This window comes from Barbus barbus (assembly GCF_936440315.1).
Source record: "Barbus barbus genome assembly, chromosome: 5".
Lineage (NCBI taxonomy): Eukaryota > Metazoa > Chordata > Actinopteri > Cypriniformes > Cyprinidae > Barbus > Barbus barbus.
Window position 1 is genome coordinate 7,638,216 of NC_136733.1, and position 19,329 is coordinate 7,657,544.

At 37.5% G+C, this 19,329-nt stretch overlaps 1 protein-coding gene across 1 annotated transcript in view; it reads right to left on the reverse strand.

Annotated features, from left to right (window-relative positions):
- Positions 1-1,193: 1,193 nt before the first annotated feature.
- LOC306870303 (zinc finger protein 618-like) overlaps positions 1,194-19,329 on the reverse strand; it is a 61,521-nt gene continuing 43,385 nt past the window's right edge. Inside the window, exons 8-13 of the mRNA XM_079417492.1 lie at positions 14,685-14,774; positions 13,237-13,329; positions 8,524-8,568; positions 8,134-8,211; positions 7,019-7,141; positions 1,194-6,588 (exon numbers count right to left, since the gene is read on the reverse strand). Of these exons, the coding sequence (XP_079273618.1) occupies positions 5,057-6,588; positions 7,019-7,141; positions 8,134-8,211; positions 8,524-8,568; positions 13,237-13,329; positions 14,685-14,774 (1,961 nt within the window). The 3' untranslated portion in view covers positions 1,194-5,056. The remainder of the gene's footprint in view (positions 6,589-7,018; positions 7,142-8,133; positions 8,212-8,523; positions 8,569-13,236; positions 13,330-14,684; positions 14,775-19,329) is intronic.

Sequence of the window (19,329 nt, forward strand, 5' to 3'; positions counted from 1 at the left end):
TCACTGTGATCTGTGAATGTAATTGGGTCATTCTTCATTTGTGGGGGCAAGTGGTGTCCCTCTACTTTACAGCAGTTGAAATTAACTTTAAATATCAATAAATCATAAAAAGTTTGCATGTTTGTGTTCTGTAGGGTAAACACAATTTGTGCACTGTTAATAGTTACATTTTTTGTTTTAAAATACATATTTGAGTTTTAGAGATCGCATTTATATGGATGTTCCCACCTTACCTTAGAGAGGTATCATGGAATCTAATTGCAACAATATAGCATTTTTCATCAATCATCACGATGGCAGCCTCCATTTTAGAAAAGTCTGGATTTAGGCTGCTTTGTCTGTGGTGTTACTGTCTTTTCTAGTAACACCACAGAGCCTATAGTGACTTGTAATATAAAGTCTGTGGTGTTACTTCAAAATGACAGACATAAGTGGCTGTGTCACCAATGTTTGATTAAAATTATTTAAAAATCTAAATGTTTTTTAAGCTGTGATTTGAATGGATATAGCATATTAAACTAATTTTAAATGCACAGCAATATATTTTATTAGAAAAAAAAAGCAAACAAGCATTTATTTACAAATTCTTTCTCTCGTTTGCCACCCTAATTGAAGAATGACCCAATTGCTCGAATGTAAAAGCTCAAGATGGCCAAGATGGCTGCTATAGACCCATATGCTTGAACCTGAGTCAGATCCTGAGGCTGAAGAAAATGAAGCAATGCAACCACAATGATTTCAACAGTCTGATTCAGCATGGTAATTGTGCTTGCAAAAATCAATTATCTGTACATTTTCCTAAAAGTATACTTACTGAATCAGGACACAGTTGCTGCCTGGAAATCAGTGTATGTAGTCATTTGATTAGCAGAACTCTAACAATGATACACTTGTATTGGACAGACATGAGTTGTTAAATGCACACTTCCTTAATTTGAATATTCATGTTAAGGGGCACACAGAGGAAAATGTGACCTCACAACAGGGGCATTCTTGAAACAAAAACTCATCGAAGTATGAAACTAGAATTATGATAGAATAAATTCTTACATGTGTAAATAAAGACATTTTGATTTTTCATTTCATGACCCCTTTAAAGTGCACTTGTTGTCGGAATGTTTTGTTACTGTAACATGAGCAATGCAATATAAAGAGTGATCCAAAATAAATAAAACTTTTTTTTTTTGCTTGTTTGAGGATGTTTTATTCACACAGCACATACTACAGGAGTAGATAGATTCTTAGAACAGCGCAGTGTACTACTGACAGTCGATAAGGAGAGAAAAAACCATCAGTCATGTTTAGAAAAATAGTGTTGTTAAAAAAGTATAAATTAGACCTACAGCTGAAACAACTTAATACACAAAATCAGAAAAAAATGCCTGTCAAAGACAAATGTGGGGCTGGACTATAATGGGGGGGGGGGGGGGGGGGGGGGGTCTCAAACAAACAGAACTGACGATATTACTAATTGTTGAACATCCATAAATAGTTGTGATTAAAACAGTGTTTTATACTTTCAGAGATTAGCATTTGTCAAAAACGTGCCTGCTGCTGGAGAGCATTGTACATTTGACCAGCTTTCATGTTTCCCCAAAAATGTACACATTCGTCCAGGGAAAAGGGAAAAAAAAAAGAAAACCTTCATGAAGTCTGACATATTCATAGACTGAGTTTATCAAAATAGCTGAAATGCTTGAATAGAAAACAGAGGTAAGATGTTTTGAGACTCTTTGCAAAGACAGATTTCTGAGACACTTCTGCCCTCTTGTGGTTACACAGAAAGACGACAGTATTCAACAGCAGCTGTTTCTGGGCCAGGTTTATCAAAATATTTTTTTTACATATGAACATTTATGCACATGCTAGCCAGTATCATTACCTGTATTTTTGGGGTATGTGAGATACCAAGTCCAAACAACATGCATCCCTGCTCCTTTTCTTTTCAGCAGATAAATTTAGTATGAACTAAGCTCTTAAGCAATTCAGGCTAATGGCTGCGTTCACACAATGGTCACGTACACGCTGGAGCTAAATACGGTTGTTACTCCTCTACTGAGTGCTAGAAAGATCTGAACTCTTTCCCACCTCCTAAATTGCCTGGAACGGCACTTAAAGTTGGACATTAGTATTCAATCAAAATCTTAAATTAAAATAAATAATAGTTGAAAGATGGTGGTGACCATATACTAAATATTTAAAGTTCGTGACATAGAATCTTTAAAATACGTCTGAGAGTTTTACACATCAGCCTGTTAATGTGGCGACGAATGAAACAAACTGTGATTGGTTGTTTGACATGTTGGTCAAACGGCATCATGGGCGGGCCTTGGCCAATGAAAGCTGCCATGGATTCCAGACCTTCAGCCGTCAGTCTGAAGGTCTGGCTACGCGAGACTACATGACATGTGGCAGTGTGACTGAGCTGAAGGCGTTGAGGTTGGAAGTGAGAAAATTTCAGTTTCCCGCCTTAATAACGAGGCATTAATCCACTCTACAACTGACTTAACTCGTAAACATTTTCAGGTAGTGACAACAACATTAACATTTAATTCAAAAAGTAAGTCCAAAAAGAAGTGAATGAAACTTCTTGTTGATGACTCACTTAAACAAGTCTCTTACATAAAAAAATTTAACTAACAAATACTGTTCGTTGTTCATATTTTAGTGACCTTACTGGGAAGCCCCAAAACACATAGGAGGATATAATAAGCAGAAAAGGCAACACTGCGAAGAGTGTGCTTTTTAAAAAACATCAGACATTGTTTCATAGCTGTGAAACACTGAAACGATTGTTCGCTATAGTTTTATCATAAAAATCTAAAATTATGTGGCGTGTACGTCAGTTTGGGATTAACAACCGTATTTACCAACAGGTCTGATTCTCAAATTGTCTTGCACCAACAACAGCAGAGGAGTGCCTACAATGTCTATACAGGTACCCAAAGTCGGTCCCCTTAGTAGGGCAAATAATGCCTGTAACCATAGGAACAGATGATGATAGTCAATAGACTATAAAAGACTTTAAGGATATCAAATTTATTAGGAACTGTTCATATATGAGGTCAAAAACTCTTCGGTACTGTTTTTCCTTCTTGTAAGCCTATTTCCTAAATACTTGAGGTTTTTGTCTCACTCTCTTTCACTACACGATACCATCATTTTACATAACCTGAGAGAGGTTGACAGCCCAAAGTGCACACCTCATGCTTACCCATTTCAATGATGCCATAGACTACTTCACTGCCATTTTATTCCTATAGCATAGTAACTGAACCCTCAAAATTTGGCTTTGACTAAGTCAATCACTATTGTTACAGAATGCCGTTGTAAATCTTTTATAAGATCTGCACATGAACAAAACCTTATTTAGCACTCGAAATAGGACTGACAACAGTATTTCTGCTGTTGTGTGAACACTGATTATGCATTTGTAGATCTCTGCCACTTTATTAAAGATAAAAAAAACAAAAAAAAACTCTTATATTGTCTGCATGCATATCCGTATAATCACACAAAGATGTTCAAGGCATTACAAGACAAACTATATAATACTAAATCACATCTTTCCTTCGAAAAACTACTGCAAAATACTCTTGAAGATCATTTATTTGATTATGGAAGTGAAAATTGCAACTCCTGTTTGTTTACTAAAACAATTTTGAAACAGTTGTTCAAAGGCAGTGGAAATTTATGAGGGCAGAACCGTTATGAGGAAGCATGAGTATTATGAGATAAAACTACAAATCTGTCCAGAAATGGCAATTATTCACAATGAGAAACTACTTTTAAAAGATACTTTGGTCCTAATCTAGGCAATGATTTTTTATAGTTAATGTTATCCCTAATCTCTAATTACCTGCTGTAGATAAATGAGGAAAATAAGAGAAATCCAGTGCATAAATAATGAAATATTAGTTTAGCTTTATCCTCTTAAAATGCATTCAAACAATGATGCAGTTAGCTGCCTCTGTCCAAAGAGGTTTGTACCGAGACAGTGAGAGACAGACAGTTTCTGTATTTCATAGCCCTATTCCCACTTTTTCAGAAACAAGATCGGGAAAAAAAAAAAAAAAAAAAAAAAAAAAAAACCTGGAATATCAGATCATTCCTATATACTTCCATAACCCAATTTTATTGGGGATCCAATCTTGGGGTTTAAGTGGCTATTTCAGGTATTGCAGATTGTATTGTAGAAGGAAATGATCCCAGTGAGCTGTAATGAAAAAAAAAGGCTGCTACAAAGGTGCAAGGCATCAAAGTCAGCTTGACAGTATAACTTCTGCTACGGAACATTTATTGCAACGTTATTGTGAGAACTGACAAAAAAAATAAAAAAAAATAAATAATTGCAAAATCATTTATCTATGTGACCCAAGTATAAATTTGAGTTCTGCTGGCCTTAAACTCCTGAGGCTGAACAAGAGCTTAACACACTCTAACCGGTTAACTGAGATTACTGAATCAGGGCCTGCTTACGACAAGACTTACAACTCTACAAGCTTGATCTGCCCTCTGATAAACTGCTAAAGAGAGGTATCGTTCGGATGTCACAGCAAAGAGTGTTTGTGGTTTCATAAAGGCGTAATTGCAAAGAAATGGCTTTTTCTAAGTACCCCGTTTTTTCCTTGTCTAGATGGAAAGTATGTTGTGTATGATTTCAATAATCCATTGACTAAATTTCAGATGGATTTCACAGAAAGAAAAGAGAGATGGATGAACCACATACTGATAAAAACACATCACAATTTTAAGCGATAATTTAACCAAAACATCGAAAACACAAGTTCACGTCCGTGTTCTCGCGCAGACTGTATTTTCATTGAGTTGCTTCTGTTGCCACTGCCAATGCTAAGCTACTGTATGGTCTGAAGGGGTGTTTGTGAATTAGTTGTCAATGTACCTTTCCTTGGTAAATTTCTATGATGTGCCTCATTGATAGACACATACCGTAAAACAGGATTTTTGGAAGGGGTAAAGAGAAGTGACCGGTTCATCTGGTTCAAAAAGTCTCCAAACAGTCTATGGTGCCATTAGCTGAAAGCCCTGAGCCATCTCAAGCAAAATTACTCTTGAGGAATACCAGCTTGTTCATCTCCTCCGCAGTGACCTGCTGCTTTCTCTTCATGGCTAAGGTCTGCTCGCAGATGTTCACGCACTCTCCATGCACAGCTACAGCCGGTACAGCCAGCAACCACAGCGCTAACCGCGACAGCCTGGGGTATCTGTCCATGACCGAACTCCAGTACTGCAACAGGTCACCTGTGCCATTGAAGAGTGGTTCGCCGAGGTACTGGAACAACTCTTTTCGTACCTGTGGCTCTTCAGCATCGCACGATGGCCTTTCCAATCCACAGTCCAGGCGGCCACGCTTTGGTGCTGACGGTCCTTCGCTATCCCGCTCGTCCACAGACATACCCCCAGAACCACCGCTTCCTGATTCCCTCATATTAGCAGCCATGTCACACACCCTTGAGATAATGTCCTCATGCTGGTACGCAGGGACTGGCCGCAGCTTCAGCTGTGGATCCAGGATCATTGCAACTTGATGGACACGTTCCACTTTGAAGTTCTCCTTCAGGGCTTCCAGGAAGTAGTGGCAGAGCTTACTGCCAGCACCCGCTTCACCGGCTTTGGAGGTGAAAAGTTTTTCGAGACGGAGGTAGACGGGAAGGACGTGTTGGAGCGTGGGACAACGTTCCACACTCAACTCCTGTGCTGCCTGTCTTAGAGGCGCAAGCAAACATGCAAGCGTGCCAAGCAGGTGCTTGTTCAGACCTTGCAAGAGCGGCACAGTGCTCTTCGAACGGCCATATGCTTCACAGGTGGCTTCGAAGTTCTCGTGTACCTTAAGCAAGGCCTCTGCAACTGCATACCAGCAGGGCGGAGCGGTAGGCTCTTCTGCGGCTTTCCCTTCTTGACTGAAGCTGGTCGTTGCAGCAATGTCGCGACATGTAGCCAGAAGCTCTCCTAGTTCATGGAGCCCTCGTGCTTGCAGGCTGCGGCGACTGAGAACTGCCTGAACCGTGGCTGTTAGAGAACAACCTGCGCAACGAAGGCCAATTCCGGTGCGACCGCAAAAGGCTACCGAAGACAAGCGTGGCTCTGTCACGTAGACTGTGCGGATTTCTGACATGACAAACTCTGATAGAACATTCTGGACCCAGTGGTGTATCTGCTCAGGACTCTCCCTTAACGAGGCCTCCTTGAGTCCCAGGACGTAGCGCCGGAGTCGCACACCCTCTACTTGATACGCTGTCAGCAAATAGCAGGAGTCTGGTCCTATAGTCTGGGAATGGCAGGTCACTGCAATGCCCAAGGATGAGTTGGAACCCAGGGCGCAGGTGACTTTCACTTTGACCTGATTGTACATACGGGGGAGCTGTTTTAATGCCAGTGAGCTCATATCTCCCAGGGCTTCACGAATGGAGTATGCCCCATTGCGTGAACCTGTGTCCACCAGGGTCTGCGCAAGCTTCAGGAAGTCTTTGCTGCTGAGGACGCCAAGAAGGCCAAGGTCTACGCACATTACTCTCAGTAAACGTTCAGCCACTTGTTGTCTCTCCTTTTCTGGAAGTAATCTGCTCTCTGCAAAAGCAGAATGAGACAAATTATTTAGGTTCTACAAGTTAACTGACTCTTACAAAACATCCATATGCAACAGCAACAGCTGCAACCCATCATATCATCAAAACCAAAAATGCAGTTAAAATTTGCTGGGGCACATACAAGACTGACACTAAGTTCTTAGAGAGGACTCATATGGCAAGTTTGACAAAGAAAATCAGCAAGGACACCCACATTAATTAACTTTGTAACAAATGTTAACTAACTTGAACTGAAAATTTACTGAATATTGAGCAGCCATAAAGTTACTAACAACACCAGTCAAGAAACATAGTAACTGGTTAGCTTTACTAGCTTTACTTTGTTGGCCCAAGAAAATAATAAACTTAACCAAGTGTGTTGTGAAATGAGTGTGAATAGATTCTGGTAGTGCTTGTAAGAAAGAACTCACGAAGAGACGGTATGTGGTTCCTCTGTTGTGCCGGCTGAGGAGATTTCCACATCTGCTCCTGTGTGGCCACAGGCGCTTGGCAAGGCTTCGGAGACTCATCTTTAACATGGTTCTCATTATCAGCTAAAAGGGGATTAAAACAGAAGGAAAAAATGACACATTATGAACTCATTCTTGGGAAAAGCATAGGTATTAATTGAAAAACAAGATGACACTGACCCCTTTCACACTGAGGGGTGAAAACAAATGAAGATGATCAAGGTACATGCAGAATGAACAATTTTCACAGTTGATTTTGACAGAAAATCTGTGGAACTGACCTGTGCATTCTAAAATTACCCAGTATATATAATATAGAGTTCCCAATGATCAATAATTTTCCATGGGTTTTCCATTTGTTTTCGTGTGGAGTTCATTTTAAAGAAACGGAAACATGCACATTTCAATCCTGTTAAATGTCAGCGCACCGCTACAGATGGGATGAGGAGAAGAACTGAATAAAGCCGTTATTTGTGTTTTCTTTGCGTACAAAGTATTCTCGTAGCTTCGTAAAATTACGGTTGAACATGGACTATTGTACCGATGTCCTTGCTACCTTTCTGGTCCTGAGAACATTGCAGTTGTGTTGCTGTCTATGGAGGGTCTGAGAGCGCTCTGATTTAATCAAAAATATCTTAATTTGTGTTCCAAAGATGAACAAAGGCCTAACGGGTTAGAAACGACATGAGGGTGAGTAATTAATGACAGAATTTTCATTTTTGGGTGAACTAACCATTTAAACATAGACGGGTATTGCTGGGAATGGGAACTTGAACAAATAAATGACAATAAATGGCAATATGATTCTGTGGAGTTTTTATGGAATTGTGCGGGTGCAGATTCCATGCACGAGCAAAGATGTTAAGTTTACTGATCAGAAAGAGCAAAAAGCACATGATAAAAACAAACTAAATATATTATGCAGTGCTCACATAATGCAGTCTGTAAAAATGTGCCCTTTGCATAAAACAGTTACCCAAGTGGTGATGCAAAGAAATAATGTAAACAAAACAGAGTGAGTCCAAATTTGGATGAGCTCACAGCTGAAAATGTTTTCATTTTCTGGGCTCACTCACCAGCATGGGACTGCATGTGCTCCAGGAGGTTGTTGTAGAACTGGAACTGAATTCCACAGGCTCCACACGTGTAGGTTTCTGGAACACAACGTCCAGTTTCTCTCAGAACACAGCAATGTTCTCATAACAGAGCGTAACCGGCTAGCCTCACATGAGAGCACTACATACAGCTAACAAATTTAGTTCAGCGTCAGGCATTCAGGCAAAAGGTTTTTGCTTAAAGGTTTTAACAAACCTGCAAGGTTTGAAAGCCATGCAAATGGCATAAAAATGGGCACGAGTGAAGTCAGTCATGATTTACAAAAAAAAAAAAAAAAAAAAAATGGACTATATGGAGAATGATATCAAGTGAAAATGAATAAAAGAAAAACGGATTTCCAAAATACATACTCTGAGGGCTGGGACGGGAAGAATAGGTCCGGCTGTTTGGAGTATCTGAAAGACAAAAATTCATGTTATTTTTTAACCATGAGTACACTTGCATGCAAAGTGTAACACTTTATACGAAATGTTCAAAAATTAATACAAAGGCCCCAAAAGGACATATTATTGGGAAACATACAGTGACAATTGATATCTACCATATATGCATTATGTAAATAGTCTGATGTAAGTTGACCCTATTGATTTGAAATGAAAGTGACATTTACAATTGACAAGTGATATTTTACATTACAAACTATCAAAATATAATATTTTTGACTATAAATACCAGCATCTGCACCACATTTTATTTTTATGCTCAGTTTGGGCCTCTTAATAAACTGAGGTGTTTTTAATGGGGTATGAGCTCCATATTCTCACTATATTATACTATATTAGCCATAAAAGCATGATGTATCAAATATGATACTCAAAAACATACAGTGCCCTCCAAAAGTATTGGAACAGTAAAGACAAAATTGCTCTGTTGGCTGTGGAGTCAAGACATTTACAAATATGATTAAAAGATGAATGAGACAAAACTACAGAACACACATTTTATTATTGGGTGATTCAACACTTAGATGTTTTACCAGCTAAGAAGTTCAGCACTTTTAGAGTTTCAACCCTCTATCTTATGTGAGCATAAGTATTGGAACAGTTGCCTCACAGGTTCTAAGTGATCAGCTGTGTCCTGTTGCATTAATTCTTCAGATATTAAAAGCAGGGAATGTGTCGTATCAGTTATAACCGTTACTTCTGCATTCTGAATCTTGCATTCGATGATGACACAGGATGAAGACGAGGGAGCTGACTTTGAGAGAAAAGCAAGCAATTTGGATGCTAAAAGAAAAGAGGAAGTCGGTTAGAGCTCTAGCAAAAACAAAGGGCATGGAGAAATCACCAGCCACACCAGAAACCAACAACGCCCTGATCGGCTGAGAAAACAACAGTAGTTGATGACAGACAAATCATAAAAGCTGTGAAAATGAATCCTAAAAGACGTGTCTGTAAAATCACCAACAACTTCCAGAAAGCTAGGCTGATGCTCTGACAATCTACTGTCCTCAGGAGACTTTGACACAGAATTACAGATGCTACACAGCAAGATGCAAACCTCTGACCAGCACCAAAAATAGAAAGGCAAGATTAGAGTTTGCAAAAAAGCACAAAGGTGAGCCAGAAGAGTTTTGGAACTGTGTTTATGGACCGATGAGACAAAGATGAACCTTTATCTAAGTGATGGGAAAGCAAAAATGTGGAGAAAAAAGGGAACTGCAATGATCCCAAGCATACAGCCTCATCTGTAAAGCATGGCGGAGGTGGTGTCATGGCATGGCCATGCATGGCTGTCTCTGGAACAGGCCCTCTCAACTTTACTGATGACTTAATGTATGATGACAGTAGCAGAATGAATTTGGAAGGGTACAAAACCATCTTGCCTACCAATATTCAAGAAAATGCCACCAGATTCATTGGGAAGTGCTTCATATTGCATCAGGACAATGACCCAAAACACCCTGCCAGTCCAGTCAAGGAATTTATAAGGGCAAAGAAATGGAAAGTCTTAGATTGCCCAAGTCAATCTCCAGATGTAAATCTGATTGAACATGAATTTCACCAGCTGGAGAGGAGAGTAAAGGCAGAAACTCCTCAAAACAAGCAACAATTGGAATTCACAGCATTAAAGGCTGGGAAAAGTATTTCAAAGGATGAGACCAAGAGTCTGGTGATGTCTATGGGTCACAGACTCACTGCTGTGATTGTGCGCAAGGGATCTGAATGAATGAATGAATGATGCATTTATATAGCGCTTTGTGTATTGCTGTACACCCAAAGCGCTTTACAATCATATGGTGGGGGGGGGGGGGGTCTCTCCTCAACCACCACCAGTGCACCATCTGCAACTAAATAATAGCTTTTAATCTTTTATATCTGCCTTATGTTCAACTGTCCCAATACTTATGCTCACATCAATGAGTGGGATGAAGTCTAAAAGTGCTGTTCTTTTTATTTGGTAAAACATGTACATATCGAAACAGCTAATAATAAAATGTGACATTCTGTATTTTTGTCTCATATTCATCTTTTAATCATATTTGCAAATGTCTTGACTCCACAGCCAACAGAGCAATTCTGTCTTTACTGTTCCAATACTTACGGAGGGCACTGTATATCCAAACTTTTTTATTTTGTTTAAATGTTCAAACAACTTTTTCTGATCATTTCTTCATATGACAGGCTTCACAGGGTTAAAAATGTCTGAATGTTTTGGAACACATTTAAAATAAAAGCAAGCAGCATCTGCAAACAAAGTGATGGTATACAGACCCTTGTCGTCCCTTCTACAGAAAAGTGGGAAGTTATAATGATCTGATTTGATGTTATGCGTGTATGCATGTTATTTTAAATCTTCTGTTTGCGAGTGGAACAAGATGAAGGGCAGAGGTGTAACGAGTGCCTGAAAACCGTACTTGAGTAAAAATACAGATACCGTACAGTGAAAATTACTCCACTACCAATTAAAAAAGAGGGTGACAAGACGTTACAATCAAAAGACGTTACAAGTCACCAATTCCAAAACAACTTGAGTAAAAGTTTGAGTATCTGATTTTAACAGTACTTAATTTTATATATACTAAATATGGGCTCAAAGATGCACTAGTCAAAGAGACATGCCAGTGAAAAACTGTAACGTTGTGGAGAAGCTGGGGAAAACAGGCAGAAGTAAGGATCTATGTGCAGGTATTTAATGGAAAAAACTAGAATAAACCAAAAACCACAGGGAACAAAGAACAGAATGATTGGAAAACAGACAACCATTACATTTAACAACTGACAAGGAACTAAAACACTGGGGCCATATATACAACAACAATCTTACAATCTTAACAAGATAAGACACACCAGGGGACTGTTTCATAAAACAAGTTTACAAAACAAGCCAGGGTTATTTAAGTTAGTCTGACTTATTTTGAACCAAATAAACTGACAATAAGTCAGACTAACTGAAATAAACCTGGCTTATTTGGTAAATGTGTTTTATTAAACAGGCCTAGGAAACAGACATGAAGTGACAAAAGTCCAAGACAAGACACAGAGAACATGTAACAAAAACAAGAAAGAGTTAACTTGTGAAGAAAGCAATTGTTTATTTTCTAAAACCAAAATAAAACTGAGTACCTCAAAATTGCAAAAAAAAAACAACAACAACATCCTTCAAAAAGGTCTCTTCAGTATAGCAGATAGATAAAATAATGTTAAGTACAATTTAAAAGTCAAACTCTTCTTGCACTGGATGTGCTGGTTTTGACCTCATTGCCAGCTGCAGTCATGTTCTCTTCTCATATATAAAACACTGGTGATGCACAAATACTTGCTAAGTAGGGTGACCATACAGGCCATTTTTACGGGACGCGTCCATGCCAGGATTTCTATATTGCCTAAAATATTCAGGTTTTGGCTATTTGCACTGTGCAGATCGATCATTGTATGACATTCACGAGAGCTATAGAGAGCACAGCAGACGGCGCCTTATGTTTTTGAATCGCTCTCGCTGTACTTTGGTGTCATTCAATGATCGGTGCACAGCGAAAATTAAAGTCGAGCGAGCGAACAAACAAACACGTGTGCGTATTTGCATCCCTTTTATCGTTCTCACCTTCTCACGTACAATACCTGCATGTTATTGGTCAAACAACTTTGGATGCTTTAAGCAATATAAAAATCCTGGCCAGGACTTGTCCCGTATAAAAGGCACATATGGTCACCCTATTGCTAAAGAACTTGCATTCACGTAAAGTAGCCTTGTTGACAAGTTTGGGTGAGTAAGGGTAACTGTTGCAGAAAAATCTAGGTGCCAAGCTAAATGTATTGTGTAACTGGAGCACTCATTGCAAATGTAGTGGAGTAAAGAGTACAGATACTTATTCAAAAATGTAGTGAAGTACAGAGTAAAAGCTGCCAATATCTTTGATACTCAGTAACACTACAAAGTTTCCAAAAAAATACTGATAATGATTAGACCATTCTGCCAAAAGGTGTACTGTATTTTCATCATTTAGTTTGATTTAAACAGCACATTTCTGTACAGATTATTTTAGGAGTCTGTTACAATACAATGCAGCTTTGGCAAATGAACGATTGTGCAACACACGCACAGTGCACCCTCAACCAGTTAAGCAAACAGTGTTACTCAATTCACAAGTGAAGAGGTTCATGAAAGAGGTTATTATAACTAGAGAAAGCATTGAAATGTACCATAGAAAACAATCCGTTTAATTTCAGTTGGAAAATGTGAAAAACATTATGACTGTTTTGAAGCAATCAACCTTGACTGACATATAAGAAAAAGAAAGTGTTGAATATGTGCCCTTTAAGAAACATTGTAAAAAATGTAGCAAGCTCAAGAGTGAAGACACAGTTCAGTCCTTGCAAAGTGCATTACTAAATGAAACAACCTCTTTCCAGTAAAAACATCCATGCATCCTTAAACGAGTTAAAAGTACACAAAAGATACGCTTAAGTTTATTTTTCCCATCATTTTTGGAGGTCGGTCTGCAGAAAGATGCTGCAGACCTTTGATTATGACAGTAAAATATAACTGTGAGCAAAGGGCAAACACTTCACGAGATTCAAATATCAAAGGTGGAAGATTTGAAAGATTTCAATGTCACTTACCACTCGAGTTCTGGGAATTGTTGACGTCGGCACGACTGGACTGGCCTGACTGGCTAGACATTTTCCCTTCCATTTTAAGGCCATAATTTCCCTCTGGAAAAGCCAAATCAAAGCAGCTTAAATAATACATATCAGTCAAAAGATAAGAAAAATGTAAATGCTCATTTCTTCCTTCTTAGTGCATCACTCAAAATAAAACCGATATTTTCCATGAATAGTGAAGGAATGGGTTTAGGAATAGGAGCAATTTCTCCTTGATTTATGGGAATTGTAAGCTGATCAATAACTTTTTTTGGCAAGCAACATATGCAATGCATTATATGAAATCTTTTGATATTTGGCTTTGCCAGTGCTTGATTTGTGGAAGGCTCCTGAGAATGGAAATGTGTGAAGAGTTGTCAATTTAAAAAAGGGGCCGAAATCAGCCAGTACTTCTTTTTAAGCATAGATCATTTTATAACTCCTGAGTGGCAGATTTAATCTAAATCAAAAGAGGTGTATCAAAAGCAAAATGGTTTAAAATCATTTCCGTTTACTTCAATACTGGGCCAGTGGTCATTTAGCTCACACCAGATAAAGCTGTTACTTATATATTCTTATGTTGGGAGGAAAAATGTTGAGTGAACGTCAAGCGTCAATTTGGCACCTTATTAATGGAAAGTGTCAATTCACCAAATACAACAATAGTGGTAACCAATCTGAGAGTAATGATGGTGATTTGAAAAGTATTTGAAAAAGGCATTTGAAAGTATTACAGAAAAAGTGAAAAATACCCATATTGCTACACTCCTGGCAATGACTATGCCAATAGTAGAGATTTAACAAAGTCTGAAATGTCTCTAAAGCAAATGATTAATCATCCAACATGTCTCATTGACAATTAATCATAGGCGTCCACAATTAATCATTAAAAACATGTTTTATTACTAGTCAACCATCTCACAGTTCCCTGCAAAACCACGACTCTCTAAAAATTTTACAGCTCATTTAGAATAATCAGTCATTTTGAAACAAATTGAAATTTAATTCTGGTAGCATCGCTACAGACTCTCTGACCCATTTCTATATTTTCACCATACTTTAAATAGCTTTCAATGTCAAACTCCTCTGCATATCCTCAATGCAGGACTAAGAGATAAATGAGGAGAGACGAAGGACGAAGATAATAAGAAAGATTTTACAGCGAACACCTCAGCAGAGCGCAATAACAATTTGAGATCCTGTATGGTTTATAGACAGATTGGGTAGTTTTACAACAGAAATTATGATCTTGGTATATTAAGTTGCATAGTAGTTTTGTGAACAAGCTTCCACCATCTCCATATTTAATGATTAGAGCTTCCTTTACTGTTTGTGTCGAATCTATAACTTCTACATGCTTCTATTCATCTATTAGAAGAAAACTACCATAAACAACACAACATACAGGTAATGAAGTGAGGACTTACTCATTGGAGCGTGAAGAGCCACATGTTCCTGATAGGGGTTGAAGTATTTGTACTGTTTTCCACAATACTCACACGTGTAACTTCCCGTTTCTACAGAACACAAAATACAGTAATTAACCAACAAAGTTATAAGTCAAAAACATATTAGTGCTGATAAATGCAATACTTCAGAGATTCATTATTCCACTTGAACCATAATGATTTATCAGTAGCACATTTCTGTTTCTTAAAGTGACAGTACCCCCAAAAATGAACCATTCTGTCTTCATGACTCACTCATGTTGTTCCAAACATGTGTGTCCTTACAATTCAAATCTAGATCCAATTGGAAGGGGTGAAATCCCTTTAGAGAAATGTATTTAGGTAGGTAATGACATGACAACACTGTAAACAATTTACATTTTGAAAAATTGTGGGAACTGACAAATAAATATCGACTCAACAAATTGCTTCCCAATAATTCTCCCCAAACAAAAAAAATGCATTGTAGTAATTTTAGCTGAAGGTCTTAAGTTAAATTTAAAAATATACATTCACCGAACATATTAAATTATGCTCAGCTAATCTATCAAGCAGAAGTGAAAAATCTGTGTTGGCCGAACATGCTTTGCAGCAAAAAACACGTGTATGCATGCACCTGAGAGAAACCGTAGCTGTAGTGAATTCAAATTCCTGTGCACGGGAGAGCGAGAGAGTGGAGCCGATAGCAAAGGGCGACAGAGCATCATTTACAGACGGATTTTCTATCCTTAAAGTTATGGTGAGTATACTGAGTTTTGTATTTAAGTAATGTTTCATGCACTACATTATATTTTGCAGAATAACAGTGAATTCACGCCTTTACTGGTGTCATGTTGGCGTTTATAACCCGTTTAGCCTGTAATGATCTCTCAGTAGGGGTGTGCGATATATATCGTCTGTGATAATAGAATTGCAAGTTAAGCTAGGAAAGACCTCCCAAAGATTTTTTTATGTTTTTTTTAACAGAGTACAGAGCCATTGGAGAACCACACAACTGTAATGAAAATGGGAATTCTTGAAATAGTATGCAACTGCAGTTGCACTCATGCTGGAGTATAACAAGGACTTAAAGGGATAGTTTACCCAAACATGAAAATTCTGTCATTCATTACTTACCCTCATGTCGTTCCAAACCCGTAAGACCCTTGTTCATCTTCAGAAAACAAATTAAGATATTTTTGATGAAATTCGATGATGAATTTTTTGATGAAACAACGGTCTTATTGACGTGGAACGACATGAGGGTAATTAGCAACAGAATTTCAACCTCAAAGTACCTCTTATGAGTTTTTTTGGCTAACATTTGACGTGCAAGATGTAGTTTCATGAGGTCAAAGTACCTGAGAATGGTAGGGATCATTTGAAATTACTCTAAACACTGGGTGAAGTAACCTCTCCATTAATTTAATTGAATGGTGTTTTTGACATTGGCATTCAACATATTTCGCATTGAGCCAATGTTAACAGACTGTTGCCACAATCTATATAATTCAGTTAGCAGAAATCCAATTGGGCCAACAGAAAAATTGATGTAATCAGTCACTAGAAAAATTTGAGTTGGGGAGGTCTGAAATTGTTTTACAGTGAATTGTTATTTTTTGGTGAACTATTTATTAAAGCCAGTAGTTCTCAACCAAGGGGGCATGATTCAAAGAAAGACAAAATAAGCATTCAAATAAGCATAACCAATCAAGATATTTCTTTTTAAATTCAACCCTCAGCAATATTACTTTTTCCTTTGAATAACCAGGGTTCCTGCTTTCTTGGAAAAAAAACATGGATATATGAAGTAGCCTAATTTTAAAAGTGTGATTTTTAGACCTGGAAGAATTGTGAAAATTAATAAATCTTAATTCCATTTTTTAAATGAAATTGTGATTTTTTTTGGCCAGAAATACAAGGATTTTAATAAAAGTTTCCACATCAAAAACATTTCCAGGCGTGTGGTTCTGTAAATAACATGAAGGGATAATATGCATTGTTTACCAGTTGATCACAGAATTAACTCCTGTCCAGAATGGCTGAATGTGATCACAAAATAAATTAAAAAGTGTGCCCTTGAATGTCTTGCATTTAAAACAAAGATCTGAGCAACTAGAGAACATTCTAAGAAGGTGACCAGATGTAAAACAGATCCTTTGGGGGAAAAAAAAAAATAATAATAATGTAGACAAATTGAGGTACACTTTGGAAAAATTCCATTATAAATCTCCGTCCTATGGTGCCAGACTGAATGATACCCCCAAATTTTGTTCCCACAATGGTTTCAGAGAATCATGCTGAAGTGTCAGAGTGGAGCAATACAGCATAAAACTTTGAAATAATCCCTTTAAAAGAATTAGCAGTAATCTTCCTCCAAGACTGCTTCCAATTCTGATCAATTTAAACAGATCAGATTTCCTTAAAATGCCAAATTTGAAGATATTGGAAAAAAATAAAATACAAATCAACAGAGGAAAATGTTATACTGTACTTGAAGTTGTTCAAATGACTTTAACAAGATATACCCTTAAAGTTCCATTCCAACAGGCCAAAACTCCTAATCTGAACTGGAAAATCTGTGTTCAAATCCAAGACCACTGGACAGAGATAACTGGAGCAATATTTGAAAGAAAGAAGTTTCCCAAAGCCAGTAATGTTGCACATTATCAATAAGGGGATGTATCTGGTCTACACTGTTGATAAATGGGAAGGAATAGAGTCTTCTGAGGTAATAAGATAAAGATTCAAGATCAGTCCATATAGAATCATGCTTGTTCACGAACCAATTTATCATCATTTTGAGTTGAGCAGATCAGTAATAGAATTGTAAGTTAGGCGAGGAAAGACCTCCCAAAGCTTTTGGTTTACAAAGTTTAGTGTGGCTAACTCTCTGTTGCTTATTATTCCAAATACAGCAGTATATGTGAGAGTTCAGTGTAACCAATAATTTAATCGAGGAACAAAATTAATTTTAATAACACTGACTCTCCCAAGAAGAGAAGTTGGCATAGAGGTTCACTATTTCAAATCTTTCTATTTTTAATTTTTTTATTTAGAGGGTAATTACTGGTCTCAAACAAGTTATTCAAATCAGATAAAAATAATAAAAATACCTAAATATTTAAGACCTCTCTCTGAAACCTGAAAAGGGGATTGTATAGCCAGATTGTAGGGAATATTAAAAGGCCAAGAGACAGATTTTCCTAAATTAATTTTATAGCCGTTCACATAGACTCTGGTCACTGAATGGTTACTAATAAAATTGGAACCAACCCCAATTTTTTCTAACTTACCAAACAGTCTTTCATTGTGTGATTTTGTTTTTTCCCCTCAAAGACACAATCATTGCTGGGTTTTAGGAATATTAAAGTAATGTATGGCATTAAGAATACAGCATACATTATCTATTCCATTTCTAGACTTCACAAAACCTGCCTGATCTAAATTTAGAATTTTAAGAAATACAGTTTCAAGCCTGCGGGCCAACACTTTTGGAGTCCACATTAAGACTAATGGGCCTGTAAGATTAACAATCCAAAGGTTTTTTTTTGTATCTTTTTTAAAAGCAGACTAACAGAAGTATATCTCCAGGAAGGTGGAATTTCACCTTTCCAAATATTATTAATAGTGGGCATAACAATTTGACAGATTTTCAGCCAGAATTTCTTTAAAAAATTCCAGTGGAAAACTATCTGGGCCCAAGATACTTCCAGTTCGGCCTGAATCGCTGTCCATACTTCCTCTGTTGTGAATGGTACATTTAAACTAGAGCTGTCCTCCTCTGCGATAAATGGTAAAGAAATGTCATTTAGATAGGCTTCAATGTTCAAGTCCGTCGCTTCTCAGCTGTAAAGGGATTTATAAAAATCTCAGTACGTACTATTAATAATCCAAGGATCACTTGAAACATCCCCACTCACATTCCTTATATTAACTGAGCAATTGTTATTCTGATTCTTCAAATGATGAGTAAGCAAACGAATAGACTTGTGAACTGCATGTAGAAACAGTCTAGGGATAAAAATAAAATAAAAAAATAGTCAAGCCTAGAATATAAATTATGAGGGTGTGAACTAAGTATAGTCTCACACTTTGGGATTCAGCTGGCACCATATGTCAATCAAGCCAGTGTCTATGCATAAATTATTAAGAACACTGGACGACCAGGGGTTCTATGCATTTGTAGAAAAGGATGTGTCCTAAGAAGCATTCAATTTGCAATGAAAGTAACCAGAAAGAAAACCCAATCCTTTACAGTGATAGTTAAACAATAAAATCAACCGTGATATAAAATTAAGTAAATCGTAATTTGGGGCATACACATTGAGAATAGTTATATAATGTTTAAGAACTTAGCCTGTAATAAATCTCCCCTCAGGATCTGCTTCTGAATATTCCAAAATAAAAGGGAATAAATTGGCAGTACCTCTTTTATTTTGTGAATAGGAGGTGCTATGTCAGGTTTTTGTTTTTTCAAGCGTGTCATTATTTTTTTTCCCTTTTTATTACATGGCCAATCCCTTTGACATTCCAAGTAATGAGTTTAAGTGATCCAACAATGAAGTTAATCCACTGACAGAAAAAAAAAAAAAAGGTTGTCTTTGTAATCTTTAATCAAAATCTGCTAATTTGCTTCTGCTAT